This window comes from Microplitis demolitor, chromosome 9, assembly GCF_026212275.2.
Source record: "Microplitis demolitor isolate Queensland-Clemson2020A chromosome 9, iyMicDemo2.1a, whole genome shotgun sequence".
NCBI lineage: Eukaryota > Metazoa > Arthropoda > Insecta > Hymenoptera > Braconidae > Microplitis > Microplitis demolitor.
In genome coordinates this window covers 730696-754392 of record NC_068553.1, presented here as the reverse complement: position 1 = coordinate 754392, position 23697 = coordinate 730696, and the positions used below count along the sequence as shown (strand labels likewise).

The 23697-nt window shown below is 27.0% G+C and overlaps 1 protein-coding gene across 3 annotated transcripts in view; it reads left to right on the top strand.

Moving 5' to 3' along the window:
- LOC103572717 (uncharacterized) overlaps nt 1-23697 on the top strand; it is a 46746-nt gene that overhangs the window by 18913 nt on the left and 4136 nt on the right. Inside the window, exons 1-4 of one of the 3 annotated variants that reach the window (XM_008551451.3) lie at nt 9931-10007; nt 16093-16138; nt 16273-16405; nt 23147-23253. In XM_008551451.3, the coding sequence (XP_008549673.1) occupies nt 9976-10007; nt 16093-16138; nt 16273-16405; nt 23147-23253 (318 nt within the window). In that variant the 5' untranslated portion in view covers nt 9931-9975. Of the gene's footprint in view, nt 1-9930; nt 10008-13568; nt 13636-16092; nt 16139-16272; nt 16406-23146; nt 23254-23697 lie in introns of those variants that run through there. The other 2 variants (XM_008551453.3, XM_008551452.3) reach the window with 2 other exon arrangements.

The window sequence follows — 23697 nt, the reverse complement described above, 5'->3', positions numbered from 1 at the left end:
TAAATGAGATCGAGATCTGATCTGAAAACGATTTCCAAATGAAATTGCTATTCAACAGTTAAATTTAGGACTGCATTATAAAGACGCTCGTGAAAGAACGGAAAGACTTGTAAATTATTATTATTATTATTATTTTCGTTTTTCTTCTTTATGAAAGTAGGGGAGGGAAAGTTACGTCATGAGTTTTTTGCAGAAGAAAGAGGGAGGGTGAGGACTTCTGTCAAGATAACTTTGGAGGGTTATGCCGGTTATGTGGCGGAGGAATTTATTTTATTTTTATGCTGGTGGATTTATTGAGTTCGGGGAGGACGAGACGTTGGTTTTAATTCTGGGTGAGTGAGTTCGTCTGCAAGACAGGGAGGGGGTAAGTGATCGAAGAGGGAATTAGTTTTTTTGGAAAATTTCAAATTTTTTTTACCTGCGTGACGGAATTGCGACTTTCGCTATTTTAAATTTTAAATTTGAATTTTTGCCGCGAAATTTGAATTTTTGCCGGGAAATTTAAATTTATTTGAAATTAACAAACAAAATTTGAGGTTAGATTTTTGGTCCCGGGACTTTTTAATTGAACACACGCTAGAGGACATTGTTGACGTGTTTTTGTATGTATAGAAATTTTCCTTATTCATAAATCTACGGAATTTCATCCTTTAGACATTTATATTTATCACTACGAACTACTAACTATGACAATGATAATTACTAATTCAATATTACAATAGCAAATATTTATAAAAAATAATCCATTACATCACAAACAGTCAGCTATTGTAACTCGTAATAAATCTTAGTGTATTATCATGCAAATATATATTTTTTTTAAATTTTAATTACTATTCATTATCTGCTAATAATTTTCAATTATTATTATTTTTATTATTATTATTGCAATAAACTATATTGTAGACAATAATAATGATAATAATAGTAATAGTTAATAATAATAATTATAATGCTTATATTAATGAATACGACTATTATTATTATTATTATTATTATTATTATTATTATTATTATTATTATTATTATTATTACTATTATTATTAACTATTATTAATTATTATTACTATTATTTATTATTATTATTATTATTACTATTATTTATTATTATTATTATTATTATTATTATTATTATCATTTTTGCCTACGGTATTGCTAAGTGAAATAATAATAATAATAATAATAATAATAATAATAATAATAATAATAATTGTTGTTGTTATTATTATTATGATTATTATTATTATTATTATTATTATTATTATTATTATTATTATTATTATTATTATTATTATTATTATTATTATTATTATCATTTTTGCCTACGGTATTGCTAAGTGAAATAATAATAATAATAATAATAATAATAATAATAATAATAATAATTGTTGTTGTTGTTGTTATTATTATTATGATTAATATTAATATTATTATTATTATTATTATTATCATTTTTGCCTACGGTATTGCTAAGTGAAATAATAATAATAATAATAATAATTGTTGTTGTTGTTATTATTATTATTATTATTATTATTATTATTATTATTATTATTATTATTATCATTTTTGCCTACGGTATTGCTAAGTGAAATAATAATAATAATAATAATAATAATAATAATAATAATAATAATAATAATAATAATAATAATAATAATTGTTGTTGTTGTTGTTGTTATTATTATTATGATTAATATTATTATTATTATTATTATTATTATTATTATCATTTTTGCCTACGGTATTGCTAAGTGAAATAATAATAATAATAATAATAATAATAATAATAATAATAATAATAATAATAATAATAATAATAATAATAATAATTGCTATTATTATTATTATTATTATTATTATTATTATTATTATTATTATTATTATTATTATTATTATTATTATTATTATTATTATTATTATTATTATTATTATTATTATTATTATTATTATTATTATTATTATTATTATTATTATTATTATTATTATTATTATTATTATTATTATTATTATTATTATTATTATTATTATTATTATTATTATTATTATTATTATTATTATTATTATTATTATTATTATTATTATTATTATTATTATTATTATTATTATTATTATTATTATTATCATTTTTGCCTACGATATTGCTAAGTGAAATAATAATAATAATAATAATAATAATAATAATAATTGTTGTTGTTGTTATTATTATTATGATTACCTATATTATTAAGAGCATAAGGAAAATTTTATTACAGTGATATCTCTATGATAAAATAAGTCGATGTTATAAAATTTGGTATCGTTGTAAAGATCTAGACTTACAATTGTGCCGTTTCATGGTTCAAACTCTTTTTTGCCAAGTGTCTAGATAAATAAAATTATCGATATCATTCGAAATAAATTTAAATTACGCGGGAAAAAAAGACGCTCGTATTTATTTTCTTTAAATGAATTAATATTTCAATTACTCTCCCACTTAATTATACATCAATCCCACTCAATATATATTTATATATATTTACATATATATAGCTATCGTCTATATTATTAAGAGAGAATAAAAAAAATAAAGTCCATGGGATGTCTCTGCGATAATAAAAATAAAAAAAATGAAATTTGGTATCAGCGAAAAGGGTCTCGAGTTAAATTTGTGCCTTTTGATAGTTTCAGATCTTTTACGCGATCGCCAGTTCAATGTCGAGACGTTTTATAAATAATTATTAATATATATATAAATTAACCGACAAAAGATGTCGCTGGGATTTTATAAAATTAGTGAGATAAAAATAAATAAATATTTGTAGATCAGACAGTTAATTTCCGAGCGTCAATTAAAGACATCAGCCCTTGGGTGAACCCTCAGAATTAAATGACTTTTGTCGTGTCTTAATCGCAGTTCATATATTTTATAAATAAAATATATCAGACGACTAATAAAAAAAAATTTCACCGTTGATTTTTTTTTCGAACCCCATGATTATAAAATTATCGAAATCAATAAGTCTGGGTATCAATTACCCGATTCATCTTATCAAACTTCAATGATAATTAAAATAAATAAAATATTCAAGTCAATTAGTAAGATTCTAAACAATTAAATTCACATCATATTTTATAAATTAGCTATCAATACTCGGACAGTCACCTGGTGACTGCAAGCTGCTCATCATTATTATCATAATCATTATTTAACAAAGCCTCAAAAAAAAAAAAAAAAAAAATGACAAGTGGCAGCCTACAACTCGCGGTCCCGCGACTCAGTGGTTCCGCGACTTCGCGGGCCTAAAAATCACATGGGCGTTATCTGTGACCATGACACAGGGATTTTAAATTGTTTACATTTACCGCTAATATTCCCACACCTAATTTGAATATTTCTTCTTTTCTTTCTCTTTTATTTTTCTATTTACTTTTATTTCTATTTTATTTTTTTTTCTTTACATTTCTATTCTACGGCATTATTATGATTATTATTTTCTCTCGCTATTTAAACTCTACACACAATAAATAATTTAACAAAACAAAAAAAAGTATTTATTATAATATTCGTAGCCTTGGAACGAATGACGATTAATAATATGCAAAGCCACGTGTAGTATCTATCTGTGTCTCTGTCAATAGACGTGGTAATTATTATGAGACGAGTTGTGAATTCCACATTGGTTACTAATATGTGTAAAGGTTAATATTTTAAGTATTTTATTTATTATTTAAATAAATATTATTTAATAATTCAATTTATTTAATAATGGCCTTGAGCTTATTCCTATCTTTAGATTCAAATTATGAGAAAACTAGCAGATATAGGAGGAAAATGCATAAGAACAAATTTGTAGAAAATTTAATTTTCTATCAAAATGGTCATGAGGGATTTTCATGAAAATTTGATAGGAAAGCCAGAATTTCCATTTTAAGGAGGAAAAATTGATAGGAATTGTTAATTTTTTATTTTGGAAAATTTTTGAAAGGAAATTCCGGGAAAACTATTAGATTTAGGAGAAAATTCATTAAAACAAATTTGTAGAAAATTTAATTTTCTATCAAAAAGGTCATGAGAACTTTTCATGAAAATTTCATAGGAAAGCCAGAATTTTCATTTTAAGGAGGGAAAATTGATAGGAGTTTGGAATTGTTATTTTGGGAATTTTTTAAAGGAAACTTTTGGGAAAACTATTAGAGTTATGGAAAAATGCCTGGGATAAAATTTGTAGGAAATTTAATTTTCTATCAAAAAGGTCATAAAAAATTTTCGTGAAATTTTGATAGGAAAGTCAGAATTTTCATTTTAAGAATAGAAAATGGATAGGAGTGTTTCGTTGTTATTTTGAGAAATTTTATAAGGAAAATTTTGGGAAAACTATTAGAGTTAGGAGGAAAATACATAGAAATGAATTCAAAGGAAATTTAATTTTCTATAAAAATGGTCCTGAGAACTTTTCCTGAAATTTCGATAGGAAACCCAGAATTTGAATTTCAAGGAGGAAAAGTTAAAGGAATCTTTAATTTCTATTTGGAGGAAGTTTATAATTAAAATTTCGAGGAAACTATTAAAGTTAGAAGGAAAATGCATAGGAATGAATTTATAGGAAATTTAATGTTCTACAAAAAAGGTCTTATAAACTTTTTATGAAAATTTGATAGTTTATAAGAAATTTCAATTTTAAGTCAGTCAAATAAATTTTTCAAGAAATATGTGAAAATTTTTGAGTTTTTTAAACTTTAAACAGAAATTCTGGATAAACCATCAAATTTATGAGGAAAATATATGAAAACAAATGTATAGAGAATTAAATTTTCTACAAAAAAGGTTCTAATAAATTTTCACGTAAATTCAATACTTTACTAGGAATTTTGATTAAAAGTAATAAAAACTGTTCTTTTTTTATCGAATTATTTTTTCCATCTCGTCTTTATGACGGAAATTTTTTACACAATTTACCGGGTGACATTTAATATTATTTTCTCTTCGTTCCCTCTCTCTTTAGAGGACAGAACAGAACTCTCTACACTAGCATCAATATAATAATATGCTACTAAAATTTAACATTTTATATTCAAAAGTTTTGTGCAGACGTAAGCGTTAAAACTTTTTCGTCGCTCTGCTATCAATATTTCCCTCCCCCACCCTGTGACCCCCCGCCGTACCCTCCCACCCACGCACACACATAAACAAACTTGTTTATAACCGTATAGTTAGTAGACAAACTTGTAAATGGTCAGACAATTAATCATGAACAGAAAAAAAAAATCAATTTTTAAATTCCCAAATTTTTTTCAAGGAGAAATTCCTTGAAAAATATCACAGATGATGAAAATATATCGAGTTAATTCTGTAGAAATTTAATTTTTTACAAAAAAAAAAATCTGAGGAATTTTGAAAAAAAATTATGCTTCTGAGTCATTTTGAGTTTCCGGAAATTCCCCAGATCTCAAAATTTGAAAACTATAGTGATATATTGCACTAAAGATAAAATTTTAGTAAAGAAAATTTTTATGGGGATTTTGAAAAAGAAATTCATAATTTCTGAGTCATTTTGAGTTTCCGGAAATTCCCCAGATCTCAAAATTTGAAAACTATAGTGATATATTGCACTAAAGATAAAATTTGAGTAAAGAAAATTTTTATGGGGATTTTGAAAAAGAAATTCATAATTTCTGAGTCATTTTGAATTTCCCAAAATTTCCCAGATCTTAAAAATTTGAAAGTTATTGTGACAAATTGAATTAAAAATGGAATTTCAGTAAAGAAAATTTTTATGGGGATTTTGAAAAAGAAATTCATAATTTCTGAGTCATTTTGAATTTCCTAAAATTTCCCAGATCTTAAAAATTTGAAAGTTATTGTGACAAATTGAATTAAAAATGGAATTTCAGTAAAGAAAATTTTTATGGGGATTTTGAAAAAGAAATTCATAATTTCTGGGTTATTTTGAATTTCCCAAAATTTCCCAGATCTTAAAAATTTTAAATTCCTATGAAACCACTTAATGAATTTCAAAATTAGTGAAAAATAAATTTCTATGGAATTTCGGATCAAAATTCCCACTGAGTTATTTTGAAACTTCAAAATTCTCCAGATATCATTGAATCCTACCTCAGAACTTTAAATTAAGATTGTAAGCAAACTATAAAATATTCGAAAAAATTTATAAGGAACAATCTTATAGGAAATTAAATTTCCCACAATTTTCATCTCCAAAAAATTTTCCCAAAATCAATTTTAAAAAAGTTACAGCCTTCCAAAAATTTTTACTAATCTTCCTCATTTAATAAACAAAAAAATATTTTCTCATACTTCAAACCCCTATATTTTCCAAAATATCAATTTTTCAAAAATTTTCACTTCTACCAAAATTATACAAAATTAAATTTCCTACAAATTTTGTTTCTATAAAAATTTTCCTAAACTCAATTTTTCAAAAGTTACAGCCTTTTAAATCTCCGCACACATGCACACACTCATACATAGATAAATAAATATATAAAATTAACTAATTAATATATAATTTATGAGTAAAAAAAAATATATATAATCCATATTTATGTTACAGTTAATAAGTAAATTTATGAACCTGCAAATTAAAATTTTTTTTGTAAATTTAATTTGTGGGTGGGATTTAGTTACGATTGACTGGATTCTGGTCGTCCAATCAGTGGACCGAGCGAATAATTGTGGATAGTGAACATACGACTAATTAACTTATATATATATATATATATATATATATATATATATATATATATATATATATATATATAAGGTTATGCTTAAATAATTATCAACTCTGTTCCTGTGGTCTTTCTTAATACCGCGTAATGATATAAAAATACACGAACCTCGATGGTATTTATATATTTATATATTTATATATAAGGAGCTTCAAGATAATGTTGATAATGGTTTTTAAATTTAAATGTTATTAATATTGATTGTCGTCATTAACAAATATTTATTTTAAAAGTTGAATAACTGGAGATATTTTAATTAAGGTGATTAATTAAGTCTAATTGCGGGATTTGTGAAACGTGAAAATTACAAGGTGCTTTAGGAAATTTTAGTTTACTGACAGAGCAATACAAGTAGTTTATAAAATAAAAGTTTTGCTTTGAATGTTTCGTCAATTCGGTGAGCGTTTCATTATCGAGGAAGGAAATAATGGGACTGGAGGATGGCCTCGGGGAAATGAGGGACCGATTCCCGACCGTCAAATACCAGACTCTTTATTTGCTTAAACAAACGCGATTATTAAATACAAGGAGGTAAACTTTCAAATAAAATGATTTTAGTTCGTCGGAGCAGACTCTTACGTTAAATCGACATTTTTTTATTTAAATAAGGCCGGGAATTATTTTATTTGGGGGAAATAATATATAGATTGTTATTTAGTAGATTAATATCATCTATTGGTTTTTAGATCATGTGATTTCTGATATAGAGAAGCCACAAAGTCGAAAATTCAAGTTCAATAAATTTTCAATGAAAATTCAGCAAAAACCGAAATTACGGATTTTAACATTTTTGTGCCACGTGACTAAAGTAACTTTCAGTTTGGCTTTAAAATTTTTTCCCACCTTCCCCAAGAGTCCTAGAAACCTCCCCTAAATTTTCTCCGCAATATTTAAACCTCTTCCTATTGAAACAAATAGTCCCATATGGCGCCCTAGAGCCTTCTGAAAACGAAATCGCGAAAAATGACTCCAGCCAAATTTAACCATCTCTACCTCCATAGACACTCAAATTTCATAATTCCTAGACTTCCTCACCTTAAAAACAAAACCACAATACCTTTATTCGGCGAATTTCGAAAAATTCATTAAAAACCGAAATTACGGATTTTAACATTTTTGTGTCGCATGACCAAAGTAACATTCAGTTTGGCTTTAAAATTTTTTCCCACTTTCCCCAAGACACCTAGAAACCTCCCCTAAATTTTTTCCGCAATATTTAAACCTCTTCCTATTGAAACAAATAGCCCCATATGGCGCCCTAGAGCCTTCTGAAAACGAAATCGCGAAAAATGACTCCAGTTAAATTTAACCATCTCTACCTCCCTAGACACCTTACATTCATCACTCCTATACTCCCTCTCCTCAAAAATAGAACCACAACACCTCCATTCTGCAATTTTTCGAAAATTTCCATCTAACCGAATTCCCGAATTTCAACACTTTTGCTTCCTAGACCCAAACTAGCTTTCAAATTCGCTCAAAAATTTACTTTCACCTTCCCCTCGACTCCTTACAACCTCCCTAAAATTTACTTTTCCCTTCTCAAAACTCTTCCTACCAAAACAAATAGTCTCCCAAAGCGCCCTTGAGCCTTCCGAAAATGTGACCCCAAAAATCCTCACTCCTACCGAATATACATTGTAACCTCTTCTCCCAAGTCTAGACTCCTCATTAATTAAATTTCAACCACAATTTCATTAAGTTTTGCTCAAATATTACACGGAACTGACTAAAAATGAGTCAGGTATTAGTCACACGAAATCCGATGGCGAAACCACACAAGATCCGACCTTATTATTATCATTATCATTATTTTTATTTCAAGAGGGTCTTTTACTAAAAAAAAAAAACTAACCAGTTGAGACAAATAACCAACAAAATTTTTACTATTCAGACATCGAACCCAATGGCTGAAAATAAACCCAAATCGATAGCAATTGATTTTTTTTTCTCATTCGTTTGTCGACGTCAGTAATTGCTGACGTCATCGTATTGATTCTGCCTGATTTTATAATTCCATAAAAAATCAAATAATAATAATAATAATTAAATAAATAAATAAATAAAATAAATTTTAGAGAGAAATAAATTCCATTTATTTTATTGACCTAAATAAAGGGCTTTTATCTTTCATTATCAATGGATTTTATTATCAATATATATGTATATATATTTGATATCATATAGATTAATATATATGTATATACATATTTTTTTTATTTTTGCGTTAAATCTTATTGATCTTTGAAATTGTATATATTCTTTAGTCATAAAATTAAAATTCTGATTAAATATAAACCTGGGGTAAAATAGGTCGTAAATTATGAGATAAATATATGTTATGGGTGTGTTTTGGATAGGAAATTTACTGGGGTACAATTTTGGTCCTGAGGTTAATTACTGTAAGTTCAATTGTTGCAAAGTTACAGCTAATTAAACAATTTAAATTACTGTGAGACTTTAAAATGGCTGTAACTCTTGTAGTTTTGGTTTTACGAAATTTGAAAAAAGGACAAAAGTTGTAGGATATTAAATTTACAACAATTTTTGTCTCTTTGAAAATTTACGTAAGTCTGATTTTTTGGAAGTTATGGTCATTTGAACAATTGGTGAATTTTTTTAGTGTTTAGATCTTTTTGCGAATAATTAAGTAGGTGGTTAATTAATAATTTAATTAAGCTAGAAAATTAATTAGGAGTTTTTTTTGTGGAAATTTGAATCAATAGAAAGTTAAAAAAATTTTTTTACAATTGAGAATAAAATTTTAAAAATTAGCGGTTAAAAAAATTAATTACTTTGAGGTTAAAATGAATGCATAAGTAATGACGTAAAAAAAAATTTATTAGTATTTAATAGTCCAAGTTGAAGATGAGTGTCGAGACAAGGCGCCTCGTCAACTTGTCGTCAATCGAAACCTGTCGCCGACTAAAATAATAATTTGAATAAAAAAAATGTCTACTGTTTAGATGAAAAAAAAAATTTTTTTATTTCTTTTTTCTAAATAAATGCTGATTCATGTTTTTATTATAATAAATAATTCGACGAATAACCGAGTGATTTATGGGTAAGAGAATTAGTACGGTGAGTGATGATAGGAAATAGTGTATTCTCACGTTTTTTTTTTTTTTTTTTTTTTTTTAATTTTTATTTCGTATTAATTTTTTAAAATGAAATTAGTCAGCGGAGAATCACCACGGTACGCAAAGACGATGAGTTGGACTAATTACAGGCTACTGATGTCATTATATGTGTCATGTCACATGTTTGCTGTTATTAAGGTCATTAACGCGGTATTTTTTTTTTATTTTTAGTATTATTATTATTTTAGTTGAGTTAAGACATGAAATACAATTTTTTTGACTCAAAAAAAAAATTTTTCAAATTTCGATTTTTTAAAATCGATATATCGAATTTTGAAAATCGATATATCGAATTTAGAAAATATATTTATCGAATTTTGAAAATCGATATATCAAATTTCGAGAATCGATATATCGAATTACGGATATCGATATATCAATTTGTAAGAAATCGATATATCGAATTACGGATATCGATATATCAATTTGTAAGAAATCGATATATCGAATTTTGAAAATCGATATATCGATTTATAATAAATCGATTCATTGATATATTGATTTTTATTAGAATTTCGATACATCAATTTATGTATCATTTCGATATATCGATATATCTAAGAAATCGATGTATCGAATTATACTAAATTCGATTGTTACAAAAATTTAACTTATCGATTATTACAAAAGTTCGATTTATCGATTATTATAAAAATTCGATACATCGATTGCTGTGAAAAATCGATACATCGATTTTTATAAAAAATTCGATATATCGATTTGTATAAAATTCGATTATTATGAAAATTCGATATATCGACTTTTATATAAATTCGATCTATCGATTACTATAAGAATCGATATATCGATTTTGTAGAAATTCGATATTTATCTCGAACTTCAAATCGATAGATCGATATATCGAAAAAAAAAATATTACTTTCTTCAAATTTCACATCTTGAAATCGATTTCAAAATTCGATATCTCGATTTTAATATCGATATGTCGATTTAAAAAAATCGATTTTTTTAAATTAAAATTTTTTTTTCTTAAAAAAAAATGACATTCAATATAAATGGTAATTTCCTCTGAAAAACGTGAGTATTTAAAAACAATGTACGACTTAATCTTCGTCACGTCTCGCGATAAAGCTCATCCAATCTCTTCTCTAACCAACACAACTTTTATTCTAAACTACAAAATAATCTAGTAAAAAATTCTTACTAAATAAAAATAAAAATATATGTAAAATTAAAAATATTTTAAAATATCAGATGTACCCGCAGGTATTATTTTCTTATTTCAATATAAACATACCGATCTCCAATATCTAAGAAGTTTTTGTGTCATCGAACTCACCATAATCCCTCCCATCACATCACATAAAAAAAAATAAAATACTATAACATAAGACTAGTAGACTAGAGTAACAACAACAATAACAACAAAAATATAATCCAGACAACAGATGATTCATCGGCGGCCTTTTAATCTCATCTTTCATTTTAACGTGTAGAGTATCATCTTATACTCGGAGGCTTATACGAGATTGATGAGGAATCTAATAAAAAAAAAAAAATGATCCAATATCTTACGAATAATAATAATAAATTGAATTTTTAAGAACCACTGAAATTTTAAATTTATAAATTTAATTATCTCGTATTCTATAACAAATATATGGACATTATATGACATTATGGGAAAGGAAATTTACTGGGCTACAATTTTGGTCCTGACAAAAATTACCGTAAGTTCAATTGTTGCAAAGTTACGGGGAATTAAACAATTATGAGCGGGACCAATTGTTTCAAACAATTGTAATTTGGGTATGATTTGAAACGGCTGTAACTTTTAAACCATTGAGTTTAGGTAATTTTTTAATCAGACGAAAATTGTAGGGAATTAAATTTCCTATGACCCTGAGCCTTAAGATAATAATTGCGAGTTTAATTAACGCGAGGAAATGGACAATTGTAATTTTTTAAAACAATTATAATTTTTTGACAGTTGTAATTTTTGTCAGACTTTAAGTGACTGTAACTTTTAAACTATTGAGTTTATAAAATTTTTTAAAGAGAGAAAAATTGTAGGAAATTAAATTTCCTTTAAATTAATGACCCATAAAAGTTATTTATCTACTGTACTTAGTAAGATATCAATAAATATAATTCTGAAATTACAAAACCCATTAGTTGACATTCAAAATAAATATAATTTATTTAAGCAGCACTTAAAAATAAAAAACATAACCAAATATATTTCTACGTATTATTGCGTCATAAATAAGTAAATGAATAATAATTATCATATTAGTTTTTTTTTTATTTTATTTATTTTTTTTCGATTTCTGTGACGGTCGCGGTGGGACGGCAACATCAAGTGTCCCCGGAATCCTTACAGTCACCAGTAAGTGTCCAAATGACTTAGACTACACTCTACATACATATATATACATTTATACATATATATATAGCTTATAGTATGCTAGAGCCACGCGACCGTTTTTTTCGTCTGATTTAGTAAACGTGTCGCGACATCGTGCCGTCGTCTCACTAAATATATTCATTTTATAATTAAATATATTTTCATGCTTCTCAAAAATCCTCATACTCAATCACTATCATTATTATTAATTTTTAAAAATAAACAAATTAATTCATCCATTGAATTATAAGTTCGCAAATTTTTTTCCCAATTGTCGATATTTTAGTCGATATCTCGGAAACTACTCACCGAAATCGAAAGTTTGAGAGGTCATTCGTTAGGAAATTTAATTTCCTACAATTTTTGTCTGATTGAAAATTTTCCTAAAGTCAATAATTCAAAAGTTACAGCCGTTTCAAATTTGATAAAAATTATAATTGATTTAAACAATTGGCCAATTGTTTTGTAAAGGGCCATAACTTTGAATCAATTGAACTTACGGTAATTATGAAGAGGACTAAAAATGTGGGGAATCTAATTTCCAAATTAAATGTCATATATGATATTTGATTCTCATATATTTGATAAAATTGAAAGAGAAAAAAAAAATTGAAATGCTGGTTTACTAGCTTTGGTAAGCAATTTCTGAGAAACTAATTGGGGAAAGTGGACAATTGAGGTGGTCTTTGGAAAGGAAATTTACTGGGCTACAATTTTGGTGCTGAAAAAAAATTGGCTAAAATGAATAGGTTGTGAGATAAAAGCCCAAAAGTAAGTATTAGAGAAAAAAGAATTTAAAAAATGATAAAAAGTAGTGAAGCGTAACCTGAAAAGCTCAGGAATAAAATCCTACCGCAATACCGCAATCCCCACTAGCAAACCCGTCAATAAAAGTCCCCACGTGTGACACGAGGGTGCACAGACTAACATCACACTGTGACCTCACATCTACAGCTGATCAGTACGCCCGCGATTTTTCGGCCTAACACACAAACTCTGCGATTCTCCCATATTTTTAATTATTTTTAACTGTCTACTTTCTCATTGAATTTTGTGACCCTAAATATTTCTCACTCTCTTACTTTCAAATAAAAAATTAATTATTTCGCTCATTATAAAATTTCATAATTAAAATTTCTTACAAATTTTGAATTAAAAAAGTGATCAAAGTGAATTTGTTGGAAAATTCCGTTGCTGATTAATTAAAAAAAATTTCGGCGCGAAATTTAAATTTGAATTTTTTTGGCGCCAAAATTTGAATATTAATTTATTGTTTGAAATAAAATTAAAAATTTTATGTTGGACGTGATTGTTCTTAAGAATTCATATATGTATATTTATATATAAAATTACTGAATAAAAAAAATTGAAAAATGGCGTCATGAATAAAACTTTACGGTGAGTTTTTAAAAATTTATATAATTATATATTAGACTGTGTCAAAAAAAAACCGACTATTTTTTTTTCATGAATGGTCTGAAAATTTTGGTGGAAAATACCGAAATAAAGGTCCTGTTAAAATTTGAGCCCTTAATATTAAAATTAAAAGGTTGCTAATCGTAACTTTTCATTTCTCATTTAAATAACATGGAAAATTTTTTTTTTTCATTTGAAATTTTATTACTCATCAGCAAATCAGTGGATCGAAAAGATCGATAAACATTTTTTGTTGGAAATTGAACGCTCTACAAAAAAGGTCTCTTATTATTTTTCGATAAATTTGGTTTTTCAAAAGTTATTCGAGGTCAAAGTTGAAACTATAGTAAATTTCAGTATTTTGTGACTTTTCCGGCGAAACTATCAGAGTTTTCACAAAATGTTATAGGACCTTTCTTGTAGATCATTTTATTTTCCACAAATTATCTCTTACAAATTTTCCGAAATTTTTGAAAGTTCTTTAGTTATTTGCATTTAAAAGTAATTAATTAAAATCAGCCAGAAGATCTCTTGTTTAATTGACATTTAAATGCAAATAACTAAAGAACTTTCAGGAATTGTGAAAATTTTGTAAGAGATAAGTTGTAGGAAATAAAATAATCTACAAAAAAGGTCCTATAACATTTTGTGAAAACTCTGATAGTTTCGCCGGAAAAGTCACAAAATACTAAAATTTACTATGAATTCAACTTTGACCTCGAATAACTTTTAAAAAATGAAATTTATCGAAAAATAATAAGAGACCTTTTTTGTAGAACGTTCAATTTCCAACAAAAAATTATAATCGACCTTTTCGATCCACTGATTCGCTAACGAGTTATAAAATTCCAAATGAAAAAAAAAAAAATTCCCATTTGCAATATGAAAGTTTTAACAAAAAAATAATTTTTGTTTTTAATTTCCAAAAATTTATTTTTAAAAACACTCACCACTTTCCCCCTTCTTTCTTAAAAAAAAAAATTTTATGACGTCTTCAGTTAGGAACTCGCGAGCCCGCGACCGCGACCGCGAAAAAAACTCTCGATCCGAACACAAGCAGGCGTGGCGTTCTCACCGATTATCATATAAGCCCCATCAGAAAAATAATCGCCCTATAATTTCCGTTGGCACCACATTGATCTGAAAATAAATAAAATTAAAAATAATAACAATTTCAATAAATTAAAATTTAAAAAAAGAAAAAAAAGTAACAATTAATTAATTTTTAAAATCGGTAACGAAAAAATGTTTGTGTTGGTGCGCAATTAAATCTCAGTAACCCGATGCGAGTAGAGTAGAGCATATATGTGTATATATATATATATATATATATATATATATATATATATATATATATATATATATATATATATATATATATATATATATATATGACTCTCGTTGCGCATTACAATTTGATGCGTGTCGGGTGTGCGTGCACTTGTGATTAATAATCTGCGGCAAAGAGAAACACAGAAGTTGTTATACAACCGATTTATTTCTCATCCTGAGTTAACTTATAATTTTTTTTTTTTATTAACCATTTACGCCTACGAGATTTCACGCAATTCATTATCAATTATCATTACTATATTTTTTTTATTTTTACACAATTTATGAGACTAGAAAAATCGACTGTGAAATATTAGAAAACTTTATATTTAACTGAGAATATCTCAGTAAGTTATAAAAATAAATGGACATTATATGATATTTTTGGAAAGGAAATTTACTGGGCTACAATTTTGGTCCTGACAAAAATTACCGTAAGTTCAATTGTTGCAAAGTTACGGGGAATTGAACAATTATGAGTGGGACCAATTGTTTCAAACAATTGTAATTTGGGTATGATTTGAAACGGCTGTAACTTTTAAACCATTGAGTTTAGGTAATTTTTTAATCAGACGAAAATTGTAGGGAATTAAATTTCCTATGACCCTGAGCCTTAAGATAATAATTGCGAGTTTAATTGACGCGAGGAAATGGACAATTGTAATTTTTTAAAACAATTATAATTTTTTGACAGTTGTAATTTTTGTCAGACTTTAAGTGACTGTAACTTTTAAACTATTGAGTTTATAAAATTTTTTAAAGAGACAAAAATTGTAGGAAATTAAATTTCCTTTAAATTGATGCCCAATGAAAATTATTTATCGATTATAGTTTATAAGTTATAGCCGTTTAAAGATAAAATTAAAGACCGCTAATTTGCACATGATAACTTTATGACTTTCAATGGATAAATAATAATAATTCGTCATGTTTTGTGGTAACATAATACAAGTAATTACGCAAGTGACACTAGTTCACCACAATAACTCGTATTGCAACAAGGCTACAATGACAAATTGTATAACCTCCAGTTTCTACGATTTCTATCTCTATTATTTATTTATTTTCTTTTCAATAATAATAATATTTATAACTTTATGTTGACAGGTTACCACAGCTTGCCGTCTTAGCGAAGATTTTGTGCCTACTGATGGTAATTATCAATTTTTCTAAAAATTATTTTTTTAAAAATTGGCGGGAAAAATTTGAAAAAATAAAAATTCGAATTTCGCGGGTTAGAAGTTAAAAAGAAAATATATTTAAATGTGGAAATTTTTAATTATGTAGGTGGTGATGTGCGGGGCGGTGCCGGCAATGGTGCGCTCCGTGAGTCTCTACTCGACTTGCAGCAGCGGCAATATTACGGTGATTGGACGCACAGTTAAAGCATCAGCGCGTGATGATGATAATGCACCATTTCGTAAGTATTTCATATTTTTGAATAATTATTTAATAACGAGAATTTGAATGATAAAATAGAAATTTTAATTTCGTAACTATGGGCAACGTGGCAACCGGAAGGTCGAGGGTTCGAATCCCGGGCATTGAATTTTTAAAAAAAATAAAAAACTCACGTAATTAGTAAAGTTATTTATTAATTTGTAATTAATGATTTATTTAAAATGACAATTATATTTTTTATTGTTTATTATTTTAAATGGCCGCGAAATATTTAAAAATAATAAATTTTAAATAATTAATTATTTTTAAAATATTTATAATTGTAAAATAATAGTTAATTACATGTTTAATAATTATTAATTATAAATAATAGACTTGCGCAGTTGACGGCATTTATCAAACGAAATATAAAAATGAATAAATAATTTATAAAATGATTTTTTAATTATTGCTGTCGCGTTAACAAACGTTAATAATATTATTTTTATTTTTTTTTACTTTAATTATCCAAGGATTTGAATAATTCAATTATTTATATTTATTATTTATAAATATTAAAAGTTATTGACGGTAATTAGCAGCCGGGAATTTATATTTTAAATTACTGATTATTAATTATTGAGGATTTTAAAATTTATAAATTAATAATTTTGTTGGCGGGCGATGTAAGGTAATTATTTTTATTTAAACTCGACAATATTTATTAATTTATGCGTTGCAAGCTCGTGTTATTTATTTATTTTTTAAATTGACCGCGAAATAACCGCCAGCAAATAAAATTCAATTGATCCAGATTTCGACTGAAAAATATCTATTATTATTTCTCGTTCAGTTTAATAAAAGTTGACAACCCAAAAGTATTAAATACCGCGTGACAAAAAATATTTATTATCCTCTTAATAATTAATAATCTAATTAAAAATTATCATAATTATTTTTATTTTAAATTTCCCTCCATTTTAATTTATCGAAAATCTTAATTTTACTTATTCCCTATCAGAGATACGTGAAAAATTACTCAGACCTTTTTTATTCAGAATTTAATTCTCTACAAAAAAGGTATCTTGTAATTTTTTCATAAACTCAATAGTTACCCCATAATTTTAATTTAAACCCATTAGCAAAAATACAATCCCCGAAAATCTCACTAAAAATTTCGTATTTCCCTTCGACTTAAAATTCCAGCCAACCCATCAAAGATACGTCAAAAATCCACATGACCAATTTTGTAGCTCATTAAATTTCCTACAAAAAAGGTCTCAATCACCTTTCACCCAAACTCCATACTTCCCACCCAATTTTAATTAAAACCCATACCAGTGATTAATCCGAAAAATTTCATAAAAAAATTTCAACCATTCTTCAGAAGGCCCCAAAATAACCCGCCCTTAAATTATCCGATAGCGTGCATATCGCAATTTCGATAATAATTTCTATCCATACTTAAAACACCAATAACAATAATGACGTGTGTACACACGAGTAAGAAAACGAGCTGTCCGCCCTCTAGGAGTTCACGATACCACTGACTGGTTACCTTACGCGCAAACGCAAACCCGCGGCACCTCTGTACTGACACAGCAAACCGCCGATTCTTTTCGTTAACAGAACCTCAAACGCAATAAGACCCCATAATAAAAACCCAAAGGTAAATTGGTAGCGAAGGTTAACCATAATAACAATAATAAGGAAGGATCTCTGGATAAACAGATTATTTTAGTTGGCGCCCTCGTTGGGTTGGGCGTCTCCAGCTTCATTGCCGTATATATCAATCAAAATTTAATTCATTTTGAGATCCATCTTGTTTAATCATCAGCCAGCGTATTTAATCTTATTCTCCATCTTGTTCATTCCCATGTTACAGAGATCGGTCTCTCCCGAGCGTTAAAACTCTCGCTTAGGCTTTAGCTCTGCACTTTATTGCAATCAATCAGAATAAAAAAAAATTAAATTAAATTGTGAGGTTAGATCGCGTGTTACCGACTTAAGGTAAAGATTTAACGTCACAGGTCACTTTGAATTTATTTTATATATGAACATACATGATATGATATGATGTGATATTATATGAGGACGTTAAAAAATCATCGGTACGCATACGATGAAATTTAATTAATCTAGTGTATAAGCGGATGGTGATTATCGCGTCATTGGGGGAAACCGAGCTCCTCAACCTGTCGCTCTTACCTTTCACGTAACGCGAGTGTGAAATAACCACAGCGCGTGTGTGAATGTGTGTAAGTGTGGGTTGTTGGAGGTGAGGTAGACAAACTGATGGATAATGAAAAGAATAAGTCGGTATGGATTACGGATAGCTATTTCATGAGATATATTTGTAAAAGGATGAAAAAGGAATATAGAAAAAAGTTGTATTCGTTTAGGTGTTAATGATAGGGTCATGGAGTTACTTTTCTGAGAGATTTAGACAGTGGTCCTCATTCGTATTTTGCTTGAGACATGTAGAGAATTTTTAAATTGGGAATTATAGGTTTTTTTAGAGAATTTTTTAACGAATTTTTACGGTTGAAATTTAAGATTTTTATTTTTATTTTGAATAGAATGACTTTTGGAACTATTAATCGAATGTAGAAACTGTCAGTTGATCAGGAACTACATATTGATCTATGGAACTATCAATCGATCGATGGAACTATTAATCGATCTAAGGAACTATTAATCGATCTATGGAACTATAAATCGATTTATGAAACTATCGATTGATCTATGGAACTATCAATCGATTTATAAAACTATCAATCGATCTATGGAACTATCAATCGATCTATAGAACTATTAATCGATCTATGGAACTATAAATCGATTTATGGAACTATCAATCGATTTATGAAACTATCGATCGATCTATGGAACTATCAATCGATTTATGGAACTATTAAACCACTATAAAACTATTGATCGATCTAAAGTACTATCAATCGATTTATGAAACTATCAATCGATTTATGAAACTATCAATCGATTTATGAAACTATCAATTGATCTATGGAACTATAAATCGATTTATGTAAGTATTAAACCACTATAAAACTATTGATCGATCTAAAGTACTATCAATCGATTTATGAAACTATCAATTGATCTATGGAACTATAAATCGATTTATGGAACTATTAAACCACTATAAAACTATTGATCGATCTAAAGTACTATCAATCGATTTATGAAACTATCAATCGATTTATGAAACTATCAATTGATCTATGGAACTATCAATCGATTTATGTAAGTATTAAACCACTATAAAACTATTGATCGATCTAAAGTACTATCAATCGATTTATGAAACTATCAATTGATCTATGGAACTATAAATCGATTTATGGAACTATTAAACCACTATAAAACTATTGATCGATCTAAAGTACTATCAATCGATTTATGGAACTATCAATCGATTTATGAAACTATCAATCGATTTATGAAACTATCAATTGATCTATGGAACTATAAATCGATTTATGGAACTATTAAACCTCTATAAAACTATTGATCGATCTAAAGTACGATCAATCGATTTATGGAACTATCAATCGATTTATGAAACTATCAATTGATCTATGGAACTATAAATCGATTTATGAAACTATTAAACCACTATAAAACTATTGATCGATCTAAAGTACTACCAATCGATTTATGGAACTATAAATCGATTTATGGAACTATTAATCGATCTATGGAACTATCAATCGATTTTTGTAAGTATTAAACCACTATAAAACTATTGATCGATCTAAAGTACTACCAATCGATTTATGGAACTATAAATCGATTTATTAAACTAAAAATCGATCTATTGAACTATCAATCGATCTATGGAACTATCAATCGATCTAAGGAACTATTAATCGATTTAAGGAATTGTAAATCGATCTACTAAATTATAAATCGATCTATGGAACTATCAAATCACTATTAAACTATTAGTCGATCTAAAGTACTATAAATCGATCTTTCAATCTTTGAATCGATATATTCTACAAACCGATCTATAAAAAAAATAAATATCTCGAACGAATAATCGATTAGCAAAAATCGATATATCGAACTCGAAGTCGACTGTCCCAATTTAAAAAAAAATTATCAGTGATTAGTTTTCAAAGCGAAAACCCAAACCAAAAATAATAATAAAATATTATCGATACATTATATATTACAAATACATTTTATATAACAGATTACATGTGACCTGACTCCAAAAGATCAGGCTCCCACCAGTCATAATAGCCCCTCCCAAAACCTATTATCCATACGCGGGATAATCTGCGGCTAAAAGCCGGTGCTCGCTTTTGATTAAAATTGGCTTTTAATTCATTTGTGGTCTTACTCTCTAATCTTCTCCATCCGCAAAAGACGGACCTTGCGATCGCGTACCTTCCAACACAACTAGCCCTCGACTCTCTTCCCCCCCCCCTTCTCTCCTCTCATTCGATCATTAACAAACCGTTTGCATTAAAAATTTACCCTCCCCCACTCCAGCCCATTGATCCCCACTCGGTCTCAATAAAAGTGGTCGGGAAAAAAATATAAATAAAGGAGAAAATATATATAAATATATGTATATTTTTAAAATTAATCTGTCGGTATGAAGATCTATCGACTAGTAAATGCAATTGCACTCAAACATTCCCGGCCTTTATGATTATTTATTTTATTTTATAAACAATAAATTAGTTTATAAAATTGTCAGTGCGCCTCGGGGCACCGACAAAGTGCTCGTGTATATTAATGCTGCAATTAAATTTATTAAAAGTGACATCGGCTACTTGTCGCACGAGGATATTTAACCGGACGAGCATTTAATTCGAATGTCAATTAAATTTATAAATTAAAAATTTCTTGTGAAATTTTTCGTATTATTAATTACTGTTATGGGTTTTAATTAAAATTCTGTGGGAATTGTTGAGTTTGGGTAAAAGGTGATTGAGACCTTTTTTGTAGAAAATTTAATGAGCTACAAAATTGTTTCTATAAATTTTTGACGTATCTTTGATGGGTTGGCTGGAATTTTAAGTCGAAGGGAAATACGAAATTTTTAGTGAGATTTTTGGAGAATTTATTTTTGCTTATGGGTTTAAATTAAAATTATGGGGTAACTATTGAGTTTATGAAAAAATTACAAGATACCTTTTTTGTAGAGAATTAAATTCTAAATAAAAAAGGTCTGAGTAATTTTTCACGTATCTCTGATAGGGAATAAGTAAAATTACGATTTTCGATGAATTAAAATGGAGGGAAATTTAAAATAAAAATAATTATGATAATTTTTAATTAGATTATTAATTATTAAGAGGATAATAAATATTTTTTGTCACACGGTATTTAATACTTTTGGGTTGTCAACTTTTATTAAACTGAACGAGAAATAATAATAGATATTTTTCAGTCGAAATCTGGATCAATTGAATTTTATTTGCTGGCGGTTATTTCGCGGTCAGTTTAAAAAATAAATAAATAACACGAGCTTGCAACGCATAAATTAATAAATATTGTCGAGTTTAAATAAAAATAATTACCTTACATCGCCCGCCAACAAAATTATTAATTTATAAATTTTAAAATCCTCAATAATTAATAATCAGTAATTTAAAATATAAATTCCCGGCTGCTAATTACCGACAATAACTTTTAATATTTATAAATAATAAATATAAATAATTGAATTATTCAAATCCTTGGATAATTAAAGTAAAAAAAAAATAAAAATAATATTATTAACGTTTGTTAACGCGACAGCAATAATTAAAAAATCATTTTATAAATTATTTATTTATTTTTATATTTCGTTTGATAAATGCCGTCAACTGCGCAAGTCTATTATTTATAATTAATAATTATTAAACATGTAATTAACTATTATTTTACAATTATAAATATTTTAAAAATAATTGATTATTTAAAATTTATTATTTTTAAATATTTCGCGCCCATTTAAAATAATAAACAATAAAAAATATAATTGTCATTTTAAATAAATCATTAATTAAAAATTAATAAATAACTTTACTAAAAGTAAGTTTTTTATTTTTTTTTTTATTTTTTTTTTTTTTTTATTTTTTTCTTTTTTTTTTCTAAAAAATTCAACGCTCGGGATTCGAACCCTCGACCGTCCAGTTGCCGCGGCGCCTGTAGTTACAGAGCTAAAACTTTCATTCTATTATTAAATTTCTCAAGTAATTAACTAATGATTAATTATTTATATAACTAAGTACATATTTATCAATAACAAGTATATCTAATATATAAAAATCTAAATATGACCGGTGTCGTATTTAAAACGAATGCTTAAAGATTTATCTATGTTAGTTTGTAAATGTTAATATTTTTATAAAGATTTTTTAGTAAGGAGGAAAAAGGTCTTGAAGATGAGTGTTAAGTAGTTAAGTACACAGAGTCTGTGTCTCCTTCATTAGCACATGGTAGTAACACAGGTATGGAGTGGCATCGAGCCTCGGTCTGCTGGCTCGCACAATCTTTTATTCTCTTACGCCATAAAATATCGTTTTCTCGGAATTACACTTAAACCATTCGCACTTATTACCATCACGGCCATCTTACGAGACACTTCCGGGTCGGTGAGTCCCAGCCAACCCGGTCAACCGAAAAAAAAATCTATATTTACCGAATTCCTCATAATTTTAGAATTACTAAATAAAATAAATAAAAAAAATATTTAAGTAGGAGACTGATAAATAAAAAGTATTCGGAATGGGAATGAGGAGATTATTTTTTGTTACAGAAAAACTTACAACGCAATCGGATGACTTCAGTAGGAAGTTGTACATCTTCGCTGAAAAATCGCAACGGTTTATTTGTTTTAATAAACGTTGGAAACCAATTGCATTGGTGAGTTTTTTTTTTTTTTAATTTTTAATCGATATCGAGACTATTGAATCGATATCTATGATTTTAAATCGATATCTCGAGTTTTTAATCGAAATTAAGAATTTCATATCGATATATCGATTTTTTAAATATCTCGATTGTGGAATCGATATCTCGATTGTGATATCGATATATCGATTGTGGAATCGATATCTCGATTTTTGTAATCGATATCTCTATTGTGAATTCGATATCTCGATTGTGAATTCGATATCTCGATTTTTGTAGTCAATATCTCGATTGTGAATTCGATATCTCGATTGTGAATTCGATATCTCGATTTTTTAAATCGGCCATTTGATCGGAAATTAATATAAAAAATTATAAATCAATATTGATAATTTTTAATCGATATATCGATTATAAGATCGATAGCTCGATTATGGAATCGATATCTCGACGTTG